The following is a 14171-nucleotide window of genomic DNA, read 5'->3' as shown; positions in this document are numbered from 1 at the left end:
GCACATTATGCTCCACTCACAATTCTCTCTTCAGGTTCAGCGCTTCCTCCACATTGTTTTGGCGACAGCACAGGTTGATGAGGATGGCGTAGCCGCCGGCTGTCATCTCCTTTTCGTGCTGCTGCTTCAGCTCGAGGGCACGCTGCAGGTTCTGATCAGACAACAACGCTCTCAGGAAAAAAAAAATAACCCAAAACCAAACACAAAAACAAAGCAGCTAACTTCAAAAAAGAAAACAAAAGAAAAAGAGCCTTATGAGACCAAAAGATATTTTACCTCCTCAGCACTCAGAGCCTGGATGGCCTGTTTGAGAACAAGTCCTAATGGTTTGTTCTCTGCTTTTAGTTCAGCCAATTTATTCTCAAGTCCCAACACCTTGCCCTCAATTCCCTAAAGGAGACAGAAAGGTGTTAAACACATGTACATGACCACTGTCCAACCTCACGGGTACAGGAGCTTGTACAAATAGACACATGGACATTCATCTCCACAGGAGAGCTGCGCTCTTACTTGGGGTGTGGGGAAGATGTCTTTACAAAATGCCACATCAAAGAAAGTTATGAGGATAATTGTGAAACTTGAACATTTTGTATGCGTCCTTCACAATGTCCTACTTACAGCGGCACGAGGAGTAGCTGACACAGGGCCATTGGAGTCTTTCTCTTTGGGGCCTACCAAAGCCATCACATCCTGACACACACACATGCACACACAGCGTCAACACTTGGCATCCAATTTCTACTGCAGTATAATGAGCACTTAGAGTAACAGTGCAGAAAACATAGTGGAAAAACTGACTCTAATTTACCTGAAAACAATATAATAAAATGTCCAAAGTAACAGTAGGTATATTTAAAAATAAAAGACTGAAGGTCGGGCTCAATACCTTGACAAGCTCAGGAACGTGGCAGGAATCCAGAAGGTTCCTTATCCCTCGATAGAAGTTTAATGAAATCATTATATCCTGTGTAGAAATCAGCAGGAAAACAAACATCAGCAAGAAACTCGAGCTTAACCTGTCGATTTCTGTTACAAAGTCAGCTGAAAATCTCTCAGCCACAACTAAATTAAAAATAATCCATCAAGAGCTTATGCTCAAAATCGTTTGCGGAGCATAACGCTGTAATCAGGTGCTACTGGAAATGATGCAATTTCAATAAAGGGACATTAACGACTAATTAACAACAAAATGGCAAAACTCTTTCAGTGACATCCTTTTTTTGGTGATTAATACCTGAGAGATGACCTGCATGCAAATTAGAGTTGACGCTATTGACTCATTACTCAGAAATGAATATGCAACTATTCACTGGATTCCACTTTGCAGATGAGAGTTTGAGCTTTTGTGTGTTTTATGTTATGTGGGTTAATGCCCTCCACAGATGACTGATGAGCCAATAATGAGATGAAAATATAATACAACAGGACAACTTTAAATACATACAAGACAAAAAAAAACATTAAAAACAACTAAATAATGGCTGGATACATATAGAAAAAAAAAACCTAAAATATATAATATACAATAGTCAAAAACCCTGAAGGTGAATAAAATAATGTAATTCTGGATAAAAATGAAAGACCTCAAAACCCAAAATAATAAAATAGAATCAAACAAAGATATACACACACTCTCACAAAAACTAGTCTGGACTTTGAGAAATTGATTAGGATACTTTCATCGTGTGAATGTTTATGCTGATTAGAATTTAAAGGAAAATGACAAATTAATAAATATTGTGATATATATTCATATTTGCTCCAAAGCATATGAAGTATCGCTTTATATGAAAAGGATTTCCGCAGATGAAGGTGAGAAACAGCACTGCCAACACTGGTATCAAAAAAAAAATGTCCACTTAAGGATTAACATTTATTTTTTTTTACACTTTAAATTCCAAACAAAGCCAGTGAAGAGAGTTTTTCTTTTTTCCTTTTTTCCCCCTAAATCCTTGATGTAAAACATGATTTAATCTTCTTCGACATGTCTGGACCTCGTAACTCAAACCTTCACTCTTCAAAAATAGAGCACAGGATGAGCGTGTATACTGTAAATAATCCGAGTCCGATTACACACCGCATCATCTCAGATCAGACAGTCCAAGCTCCTTTAAAGTGGGAAGGTTATGAATGTACTGGATATAGAGATGTTAGTACATGAATGTGTGGTGTGTGCATTTCTCCCCCAATCAACTTAATCGGTGTGTGTACCGTAGACTGCAGCTGACTGAAGAATTTCCGCAGTTTGTCTTCTTGCGCCCGCACCTGCCCTTCTGACATGCTGTCGATCAGATTATACAGGAAGTAGGCTGTAGCTTCTGCACAAACACACACGCATATACACATGCACAGTGAGCCGTTGTCTTGGGAATACATTTCATTTGCCACCGTGTCAGTCACTCTGGCCATTTGTGCATTTATACTATTTTTCTGTAACCTCTGCAGAGTGTGTGATTGTGTTTCTTTTCTGCTGACAGCAGCTGCTTTTGGGCTGGAGTTTGAGTGAATGTACGACGGCTGGCAGTGACAGATTCCTCTTACTGCAGCGTGTACACACACACACACACACACACACACACTTGCAGATGTCGTGTAACTGGATGTGACATGGATAACGGTCTCCATCGCTCCCACCAGCACACACACCAGTTTCAGCACTTTGGACATTCTGTGACACACACACACACACACACACACACAGAGCGACATTAACGCTCTGCACACACACTGACAGCGCAAAAACGCTGCCTAACAGTCACACATACCCACTTTAACTACTCTGCGCTGTGTCAGCAGCTAGGCTCCCTTTCCTCCGATGGAGAGGGCAGGTCTTTCATCCACACAGCAACACACTCACACTCACACACACACACAAAATGATGAGAAGTGGGCCGGGCAGCAGTCCACTGCTACTGAGACTGAACGTAAACACATGCAAAGCATTTTTTTGTCATCTGAATTATAGTTAGAAAGTGACAGCGCATACAGTCCCGACTCTGAATACCAATATGAGTTACACGTACAGCCATACTCTCACTACTCTCTCCTTCTCACCTGCACAAACGCACACAAACACATTCCAGCCGTGTCCTTGTATACAAGATATCAGCATCATGAATTGTTGGTAGGAATGGGACATATAAATGTTTCCTTACCAGCAGGGGAAGAGTTTCCTTTAGAGAAGCGTTCATCTTTGTATAAGACCTCAGTAATCTGGAAACACAAATTGATCACACATAGAAATTACAGTACGTCATATGCAGCAAGTGGAAGAATGTACATATGTTTTAACAATGTAGATTTTACTGAATGTGACTGACTTTCTGTCAGAAAATCTAATTAAATATCAAACCCTTATTTTACAACCCTCCTAAATGCAACTCATCTTAACTTACAAGGAAAAAGCCAATCAGAGGCAGACAGAAATTCATCTCATGTCTCATTAAACTTGTGTCAAGTTTAAAAAATGCTTCTTTTTATTTGCACTTGTTTGTTCTAACATAGCCGCTGATAAACTCCTTCTAAACCTCTCTGTTGTACTTCTATATCACTCTTTGCAGCCCGCGTGGGCATGTTGACCTCTTACCTTCACCATGCTCTCCACATCAGCAGACCTGCAGGGGGCAGTAGAGGACAAGACATGAGTACCCAGTCAGCACGAAACACGGGCAGGTCAACAAGACTCCAACTTCACAGAGTTGCTGTGCAGTTTGGTCATAAGCAAGCATAGGCTATACTTTAAATATAAAAGGACATCTTTATGCGTCACCAGCTTACTTTCCCTTAATATCTTTGTGTTAATATATACCTGTTTTAAGCTAGTAGTTAACAGCCTCCCTTTAACGCCACACTAAAAAAAAAGTATTAGGTAAAAACACTATATAATATTTAAAGCAGCAAAAATACATTTTCATACCTTTAAAGAAAAACACAAATTCTGTACATTTTGCTACATTTTCCCCCCAAAGTGAGGAAAATCCAGTTCTTCAGGAACTACAATGATACATCTTCGCTCAAAGACGTTTTGCATTAAGGACTTACTCAATAAATGACGTAACTTTTATTCTAACAACACACATGATATGACATTTGAAATCAAGTAATCGTAACACAGACAGTGTCACGTTCCCGTAGCTTCTGAATTGACAGTGTGGCACAACACACCGAGAAAGAGCGACAGATTTTGTAATTTGACATTCTCAACCTCGCTGTACATGAGAGGAGAGACGGCAGTATAAAAGCCTGGAAAAACCACAAAAGACACAGTGAAACAAAGTCACACACATGCACACAGGCTAAATGATGACAATGTGTGACATTTCTGGCGTTGTCAGCTAGTTGGCGGAAAGGAGGAGAAAGTGGGTGATGAGAGGAGGGAAGAAGAGGTCTTTAATGATTAAATTATCCCCTGACCTTGTCTTTGACAGGAGCAGGTCTTACACAGCGATGACACGGCGTTCGCAAACACACACATGCACACACAGACACACACGGTCCCCAAGTGACAAGCCCAATTATGACCCTGTCAGCCAACCTAACTATCAGAACGGTGAGAGAGAGAGAGAGAGAGTGTGTGTGTGTGTGTGTGTGTGTGTGTGTGTGTGTGTGTGTGTGCAATGAGAGAAAAGCAAATAAAAAAAGCTCTGGAGATAAAAACAAACGTGGATACTGCGAGTTAAAATGGAAACGACACATATGTAGAGAAACATATCGATTTAAAGTTTGTCTTATTATTTTTACTACATTTTTATTATAAAGCTTCTGAATAAATTTTTAGCTTTAAAAAAAATAAAAAATAAAAAATAAAAAATGGCATTTTGCTCTAATTCTAGTCCTTAAAGTAAAAACTATGCTGCCAAGCTCAAACTATGGCATTGTCTTGTTTTTTTAAATGATGGATTCCTGAGAATAATCAGCATAACTTTTTCCCTTTTGTTAGTTAGCATGCACTACAACAAAGAAACTAGCAGCTGAATTATAAAGCTCAAATTTAAGCTCAACTGAGCGTATCCTGGCTTAGTGGAAGAAATAACTTTGGTCCCAGCAGACAAGTCAGCATTTTTCTCTTGACACACCTCCAGCCTCACTCAGGGGCTGGAGTGTTTTTGTGTGGGTGTGTAGTGCTAAACTGTAAATATTCATAAACATCCCTTCAAGAAAGCCTGTGGGTCAGTCTGCGTTTGTGTGTCTGTGTAGGGTGAGACAACCAGAGACCAGTATGGGGGTCTGGGTATGAGCGACAGTGTTGGGCATCTGCTAATTTACATATCTCCCACGGTGCTTTGAGGCAAGAGCTAAGGGATGGCAAGCTCCATATGCATGAGGCATCCATGTATATCTTTTGTGTGTGTGTGTGCATGTGTCTGCATGCATGTGTGTGTGGTAGTGTTTTTCCCCGCAGCTGCTGAAGCACAGACACTGTAGATGGTGTGATCAGCTGCACATGTCATATTCATAGCATATGCTGCAGTGACCTCCACATAGCTACAGGCCTCCCTCAAACACCAGTGAGGAGTTTGGGGGCAAAATATGGAGAAATATGGAATATAAAGTGATGGGGAACATGTGAACACATGAAGGGACGGCAGGCTAATAACTCACTTTTTGAAGCCCAGAATGAGGCTGCTGCGGAAAACACCGAGGTCCAGGGAGGGGAAGGAAGGATCCGACACTGGAAAGAGAAGACAAATCATGATTACAGGGAAAAAAAGCGACAAACCGATTCACATTCTGGAATCCTGCAATGAAGTTTAAGATTGGGATTGGTGGCCTTGCAATTCAACTAATCAATAATCTAACATGCAAGGCTTTCAGCACATTTTCAGCAAAGTTCAGGAGAGAGCTTAAATTCAAAGCTTTGTTTAAAGCTGTAATGTGATAGTTATTCCACCCTCACCAGTCTGCATAAAACCCTGCAAACAGGGAATGTGATTAGAAGTAATGCTATTCCAGTAATAAGCCAGAAGCTACAGTCCCAAACGCTGCCTAAAAGGCAGTGTCGAAGTGTAACACTGATGACGCATTGCCTGTGTGAAGACTTCTGCGTTCACCTGCCATTATTAACTGGAAGAAACACCACTATGCCAATCACATGGCAGTAACTCAATTAGGGCTGTGCGATATGACCAAAATCTCATATCCCGATATAAGAATTCTGTCGTCCCGATAACGATATAAGTCACAAAAATGTAGCATTTTCTGTAAATTTTGTGAATCTCGGGCTGCTCGTCTTGCGTGAAGTTTTCCAGCTGCGCGTCATGTAGCTGGAGTTGAGTGTTTTAACCAAAGCATGAAACTATACATTTTTAGACATAAGTTGTAAAGGCCGCCGTTTTCTTTGGTCTAAGGTTTATTTTTTAGCACCTGGCGGCTCTTTTTTAATTCTCATCCGTAAATAATCTGCTCTTTCACGTGATTCAGTTTATTTTGAAAAGTCTCAACAGGATCTTGAGCTTTATTGTGAAAGGTTTATGTGGAACATAAACAAGCGGACATGCGATGGTGTTACGTTGTTGTTGCTAACCACAACGCATAAAAACAGGCGCTTGTCCGTCCATAGTGTGGTTATATGAAATATAAGGGAAAGAGAAAACTTTAAGAAATTAATATAGCCACTACAGTGACCATCAAAACGATGAAACAAACGATAGCGTAAAATGAAATGATAGACGTTTTTATATCGTCATCCGATATATATCGTTATATCGAACAGCCCTAAACTCAATGCATTTAAGCATGCAGACATGGTCTTGGTTTCTGCTTCCACATTCGAGAAAAGTATCTAACTATTCTGCCAAGACAATTTTTTTGCACACAAAAAGGCAACACATAACGCTGGCAGCAGATAAGACCCAGCACCATTTCTAGGAAGATATGTGAGGGTTAAAGAATCCGTAAAACTTTCTTCACATGAGGCCAAAAAAAGGAAAAAGGAAAATAAATTCACTAGGGAGTACAAATGAAAGAAACGCAACAGCTGCCTGTGAAAATGAGTGGTGGATGCTAGAGACTAAAAACAGAAGAAAGGGAAAACAGGAAGAGTCATCCATTATTTAGCGGCCATCTCTATCCCATTCCTCTGCCAGTTGAGGCGCCTCTCGTTCTCGCTTCTTACATATTCACACAAACTAATCTCTTAAAAGGCCTGATGAGCACCGAGAAGCAAGTGGGCAAATGTGTGTGTGTGTGTTAATGCTGGGCCAATTAGCCTGCAGGCAAAGTGCAAAAAATGCTGCAGAGATTCGTTAGACTGAATAAGACAGTGTGTACTTACGCAGAGTGTAGAGTTTGGCCAGGTCGGTCACAGCCACCAAGCGCATCTCTGAGCATAAAAAGCCCTCCGACTCCACAGAGATGCCTGCATCCTGAAGACCAAAACAACAACAAAAAATCCCAGACAACTTTAAATCAGAATAAACATAAATGAAAACTGGTCACATGAAAAAAAAACAAACAAACCAACAAACAAGAACCCTCACACAGATTTATGGATTACCTTGAGGGCTTGTCGAGCTGCATCAATGCCGGGGAACACAGGGAGGATGTAGTTGGATAAAGTCTCGACATCAGGGGAAACATCGAGATCCTGCATGCCTTTGATCACCTCTACAACACCTACAACACACAAGTAATAAGTAAGAAAAATCTGCCTTTCTTCCCCCAGATGGATGCATTTATGTTGTGTAGTGAAAGAAGCAACTAAGAGTTGTTTGTTTTTATGAAACAACAGAATAAAAAGACAAAAAAGACAAAAATAGATCAATGCTTCTATCAGAGGTTCCTTTGAATTCTGAAGGTACTCAGTTAAATATTGTTTGAAAATCACTCATTCCTAGAATCTAGGATGCTACTGTCAAACATGTACCCCTAAACCAGAATATATTCAGTTTCAAAATCAGAAGTCTCAAACACAAATTTAAAAGCAAGGTTGTTATTTGCACCGTTATAAATGATAATCTTAATTTTTTTTAAACCAGCTTTTCTATCATTCAGATTCTAATGACAAATGCATTATAGAATATGAAAGGCCTTGAAGTTAATGTGACTGAAAGGGTGAATTTAAGAACTTTTATACATGCTTTCCTTTTCTCATATTTGTGCACAGGTCTGACAAAAAACTATTAAATCCACTCTTCTTTTCAGCAACAAAGTGCAAATGGCTCTTTCGTGATCTACCTCAGACGAGTGAGTGCGTGTGCATAAACATGCAATTGCCCTGAAGTGGACTCTTGCACCCTCACCCTGTTCTCCAGCAGAAACTGGAGGTCCTGCTCCAGGGAAAGAGGCCAAAAACAGTCACATGCATATGGAACAGCCATTCGCATGTTTAACATGCCTTCAAGCATCTTCATGTTTGTGTGTGCACATATGCAAGCAGCTTTGGAGCACTTTGCATATTTCTGGGAGCATGGCCACAAAGGAAATGGGCCTAAATGATCACATATACACGTCTGTGTGTGCGTGTTTGCTCTTATTAAGTGTTACAATTTGGTGCAAGAACAGAAATAATCCATCTATGGTACTATACATGCTATGCATAAGCACATCAAGGGCTTATACACCTGGCTCCCAAGCGGACTTCTGAAAACTATCCTAAAGTGCTTCCTTGAGTTGACATACCTTAAGATGCTGTGTGTATTTAAGCTGCACTCAGGTACTAAAACAAACACACACATATCTGTGTTTCTGCATCCTAATGGGACGTATGTGTTCACCTGGCAGCCTCTTTTCAGCTGAATAAAAGATGAGTCCTGGGCTTTTATATGCCATTAAAACCTGCCGCTGGGGTGCATTATCCCAGGTAGGGCTACCTGAACCACTCCATCCATCCACCCTTCTCCGCCCTCCATTTCACTCATTCATCGTCCCCTCTCACTATCCATCTACCTGCTTTCAAGTTAAAGTAAACAGACGATCTTCTCAATGGAGGATCCATCCACTCTGCTGCCCATCCCTCCATTCTTACCCCCTAATCGCTTTCATCCAACTCTTTTTTTATGAAAGAAAACAGGGAGCACCTTCTGTCCTCCTGAATAATCCATAATCAATTTCACAGAGAGCAAAAGGAGCTGAAAACAAGTGAATGGATAGCTGGAAGTATATAAATGGACAGGTTCTCTCACGTTTTTCAGCTTCCACACATGAGCTTTCATGACCGTCAGCACTTTTCTTTGGTCAGTTGAGCAGGTTTGTGTGCTTTCATCCCCACAATCAACTAACCAAAAGCTTTAATTCCTCTGAACTTCAGGTTGTTTCTTCTTCGGTTTGATTTAAAGGCTTGAATTGAGTTAACTAAGAAGCAAGCCTATGAATAATACTAGTTATTAAAATTTTCTTTCTTTCTTTGTTTTTTAAAAAAGGGGGTTACGCAAGCAATACTGTGCAAAAGTCTTAATTTCTTTATATTTTACTTCCAGGGAGCCAGACTTTCTTAGAATTTTTAAAGTGGTCTTAAGAAATGGTTCTCCAAGCTCTCTGAAGATCTTTTAAAAGTTTTCGTTGAAACATTGGCTGCTTTCTCACTCCTTTTCACTGTAAAGCCACTTTAAACTGAACTAAGAATCACTCATCCTTAAAATGACACCCATTTCAAGGGATGAACTAGTGTTGTGCCTACACATCACCAATAACTTGGTAAAGAACGGATTTTAAAACCATATCTTTAGGAATTTTTTTTTTTTGCACCAATAAAGTGATTCCCAAAGAGCTATTAGCGAAGAACTAGACAAGGTGTGCAGTGTGTACTTTAAAAACAATTGAGGAAACTGGGAGTGGAAGTGGAAGACAAATGCAATGGGAGGTTCAAATCATCATCAGTAGGTACATCTATAAACCAAGATGGAGGCTCTGTGATGGTTTGGGGCTGAATTTTGGCGTTGGTGTTTGAGATCTTGTCGAAATCTGATGGATATCATCAGATTTTGATCCACAATCCAATACTATCTATTAAAATATTGACTTTCAAGCTTCTTAGAATTGTACAGACTGTTTTTGCCTTCCATGCACGTTTTACTATATCCCTAGCAAAATGTAAAGAAAAGAGGGGTGACTTTTGCACAGTACTATATCTAAGTAACGTCAATATAGTAAATACAGAACCAGTGTCTTTGTCTCATCTGTCAAAACTGTTAACTACGAATAAATTAGTAAAACAGTTAAGCTACAACGCTAAACAAGGCCTGATAATATGTAGTGTCATTTATACCACTCTCTCTATTGTCTTTTCACTCCAGAATACATAATAATGTGAAAGCCTCTTTCTTCTTTCCTCCCTGTCTGAACAATTTAAAGACAGATTTGGCACAGAGGACAACTGAGAAGAGGGGAGACCTCTCTAGGTTGGTCAGCATTAAGACTGACATACCATCCAGGCAAGAAGTATCAAAGTAGTGAGTTAAGCATGGCAGTGGTCACAAGATATCATCATCAGATTCATGTCTTCAGGTTAACTGTCACAGACGAGAAGTGAGGATGGAGAAGAGAGAGGAGGAGAGGAGTGGAGTGAACTGGTCGCTGTCATCTCCTCTTGTCCTTGGACATGAGTACCTGTCACTTCCCCCTTTGCTCTCTCCCCCCCTAACACCATCTGTCTCTCCGTGTCCATGACTCTCTAAAGGTAGACATTGTTGCTGCAAGGCAAAGGCAGGTTATGTTTAAAAACATAAGAAAATGTCTATTTTGTGAGACATCAAGAGCTGCAATTTCACCCTTCCTTTTCTTTCTTTTAATCAAGATGATACTTGGCTCTCACGCCACATTTTAAATCAGAATTAAGTTCAGGGTCAGGCTGTGAACGTGCTAACTATCTGACAGAAAAGTTTGCTTCCCACAGAGGATGTAAACAAAATCAGGTAAGGGGCAAAAGCAGAGAAGGGAGCCTTTACCTCATCACCCCGACTCTCAAACAAACAAGGCCAGAAACACCACCTCTTCCTCTACAGTTTCCCCTCCGCTCCCTTTTCTTGCTCCTCCATGTCAGATGTGATAAGAGTGCTTTGCGTTGCGAGGACTGACAAGCATCGACTAGCTGCAGGCAGGTGGCATATATGGCCAAACATATGCTTTTTCCAAACCCGCCAAATCCACACCTAATCAGAATGTTCTCCCCCATCCCCCGCCACTGCCCGCCTTCAATTCCACAGCTCCGGCCTCTCTGCCTGCTAGTGACACCTGTGGACAAAAAGTGACATGGCGCTTAATATTTCATAGGCCGTGCACAGTGGGGCGCGTAATCCAAAGTGAATTCCCTCAGAGCCTTTACATTTACATGAAATCAAGTCACTCTGCATCAGTCACATCACCTGCACTGGTCTTCGAAAGCCCGCCCTCTCCACTTCCAACTTTCAATACACACACACACCTCCAACAACAGCAGGAGAGAGAAAGGAGGGAAAGAAAAGAGAAGTTGCATCATTCATGAGCGTTGAGGCCAACACCATCACAAACAAGCGAGTGTGTGAGTGAGAGTGAAGTTTCTCCGTTTTCCTTCCTTCCGTTCTTCCTCCTTTCTCCTTCTGTGATACCTAAATGGATGCTGTCCGATGTGTCTGTGTGGCTTCGAGACTGTGCGGTCAGAGAATTTAAGCTGGAGTAAGTGTCTGTGTGTGTGTGGTTGTGCATGTTTAAACTCCTGTCTAGTCCACTTGTTCATGCTGTCAAGCTAGCCGCCGAGACATCTCACCATTCAAACTGCGAATCTGTCTCGACCACACGGAGAAGCCAATCTGCAGCATCGCCACACCGGCGTAACCGGTTTCTACTCCCTGCCAGTTCAAATGCTGTCAATTGGCTGACAGTTGAAAAATACATCATTTATTAATCGCTCTAAAAAACCCCAAAGAGAGACCCAGGGTTCAGCATAAATAAAGCACTTAAAAACCGAGCGGCTGCTGAACACATTTGACAGAGCACATTCACTAATGAGTTATGAATTTTGACAAGTCGCCAGATGCCAGCTATCTGTCAGTGAGACGATTTCCCCCACAAGCCCATAGCTGACAAAGACAAGAGAAAGAAACTAATTATTTTCCTTCAAACGAGACAGAAATTGGGGACAGAAATATTCCCATAAAATGCATCTGCTGAGCCATTAAACTATATTAAGAGGCTAAAACCCAAAAAAGTTTTCAACCGAGTGTCAGACAAGAGTCCAGTAAAAGTAACGTGCCCAGTGAAAGAAGGGGGAAAAAAGGGGGGCTGTGCCACATTTCAGATTTAACACAAATCACACATAGTACCTGTCAAAAGCTCCAGGTGAGTAAAGTTTAAAAGTTAAAAATGAAATTATTTGTCAAGTTTGTTCTGACATGAAAGAAACAGCTTTTTTTTAAAAAAAGCTGCTCCTGTAAATATTCTGGCAGCCGTCACATTTTCTGTGTAATATCACGCATTAGCTTATTGTTGTCCAAGAGTACAAAATAATATGCTATGAAATATACTTTTTTACCTACTCTGCTCATTATTGTCCAGAATACTTTGCAGAAATAAATTACATTACGGTAATTGATGTAATGGCTCCATTTATGTGTTAATTTCATACAACCAGTTACTGCTACTGCTTTTTTTGCTCAGGAGGGAAAAAAAGTCCCCATTTGATTATTATCCTGGAAAGAAATAAAGCAAAGATTACTCTCATAATCTAAATGTAGCCCCATGCCCCCACAAGGCATCGGCATAACACTTCAGTGGAAAAGGAGTACTGCAGGGAATCGGAAAAACATCTGGACTGAAAAACAAGTTGACTTAGACAAATGATTGGAGGAAACGACTGAAGCAAAATGACCTCTGACCCCTCGATGCATCTGAGAGGTCTGTGCATCCATCTATGTGGGTCTGTATGAGCAGGAGGGAGATGCAGAAGTCCAACCATTCAGACTGCTTCTGCGCAGTTGATGTAGTGTTTGCTTTTATATGTATGGTGTCTTTTTGCGACACTGCTAGAAGCACATACCAAAGATTATTTCAAAGACTTACACAACAGATCTAAAAGTGTTTAGAGTTCCAGAAACCCGATAAAAACCAAAACGTTAATGACGTAGTAGCTTTTCTGGCTCATTTCACCAGTTATTTCCTGTAAAAAAGGCCAAAAGACCCATTAGGTGACCAATGTGTGCAAGTTTGATTAAATTATGAGAAATGCTGAAGGAAAAGTAGCAATTCTTGTGATGTGCAGACAGAAGCTTCGCCATGGCATAAGCTCATCGGTCCTTCAGCCAGATGAGCTAAAAATACAATGTTCATTTGCCTCTGCACTTCCTGAAAGTCAACATTTCTTTAGGATCCGGAACAAATGCAAAGTGTGTACATCTTCTAAAATTTGCTATCTATTCCAAGAACTCTCTGGAGAGACCCGTGTGGATTTGTGAGTAGGTGTTTCTGTGTGCGTTTGTCTCGTCTTCGTCTGCTTCAACTCTGTCATGCAAGGATCAGACCTCTTCGCCCTTGACTGCCCCAGCCAAGTGAAACCTGTCCCAGTTGGACCACTCTGTGAGTCATTAATATTTAAGGGAAACTCTTTTAAAAGCTCTTTCTGGTACAGAGGAAGTCATAATCCCCTCTGCACCACAGAAAAAAAAAGAAAAACATGTTCAAAAACTGCTAATATGACATTCACCAAAAACCTATTTCCTATTACGTGTATTAAAAACAGCTGGTAGGTCAGTTTTTCCTTCTGTCACAAGGCTGTATAACACCTGTTAGGTTCTCATACACACAAGATTGCTCGCATCAGGTAAAGCGGCTTGTTTAGCTACAAGATCTAATGGTTTCTGTCAAGTTATTGGCTTCCAAGTGATGGCACAGATTACAAGCACATGAGCAATAATTCATAAAAAAACATAACATTAACACATGAAGACATGTTTAGCTTCTACAGCAATTAATCAGGATGTAAAATAAAGTCAAATGGACCTCATCAATATGACAATGTTGCAAAATCAAAGTTGTATGAGTATCTTAGGGAGGGGCAACATTTTAGCTGGTCTTGACTTTCCAAAAAGTCTTTAAAGGGCTGTTTTAGTGGGTACGACTTGATCCTGAGGTTATGGTTTGAATCAGGCTTAATCATCACAAAGGTAGTAGTAAAAGTAACATGTTGCCACTAACATGTTTTTAATGTGGTTTGAAAGTCTGTGTGTGTGTGTGTGTGTGTGTGTGTGTGTGTGTGTGTGTGT

The 14171-nt window shown here is 40.6% G+C and overlaps 1 protein-coding gene across 2 annotated transcripts in view; it reads right to left on the bottom strand.

Moving 5' to 3' along the window:
* Positions 1–14171, bottom strand: part of lrpprc (leucine-rich pentatricopeptide repeat containing) — a 57797-nt gene that overhangs the window by 37931 nt on the left and 5695 nt on the right. For both annotated transcript variants that reach the window (XM_005727312.2, XM_005727313.2), the window contains exons 12-21: positions 7496–7614; positions 7274–7364; positions 5602–5671; positions 3587–3614; positions 3156–3213; positions 2212–2318; positions 887–964; positions 619–690; positions 277–390; positions 21–151 (exon numbers count right to left, since the gene is read on the bottom strand). In XM_005727312.2, coding sequence (XP_005727369.1) covers positions 21–151; positions 277–390; positions 619–690; positions 887–964; positions 2212–2318; positions 3156–3213; positions 3587–3614; positions 5602–5671; positions 7274–7364; positions 7496–7614 — 868 coding nt within the window. The remainder of the gene's footprint in view (positions 1–20; positions 152–276; positions 391–618; positions 691–886; positions 965–2211; positions 2319–3155; positions 3214–3586; positions 3615–5601; positions 5672–7273; positions 7365–7495; positions 7615–14171) is intronic.

This window comes from Pundamilia nyererei, unplaced genomic scaffold (genome assembly GCF_000239375.1).
Source record: "Pundamilia nyererei isolate P.nyererei 1_Seehausen unplaced genomic scaffold, PunNye1.0 scaffold00024, whole genome shotgun sequence".
Classification (NCBI taxonomy): domain Eukaryota; kingdom Metazoa; phylum Chordata; class Actinopteri; order Cichliformes; family Cichlidae; genus Pundamilia; species Pundamilia nyererei.
The sequence above is the reverse complement of the archived record's forward strand: the minus strand, read 5'-3'. Positions and strand labels throughout refer to the sequence as shown.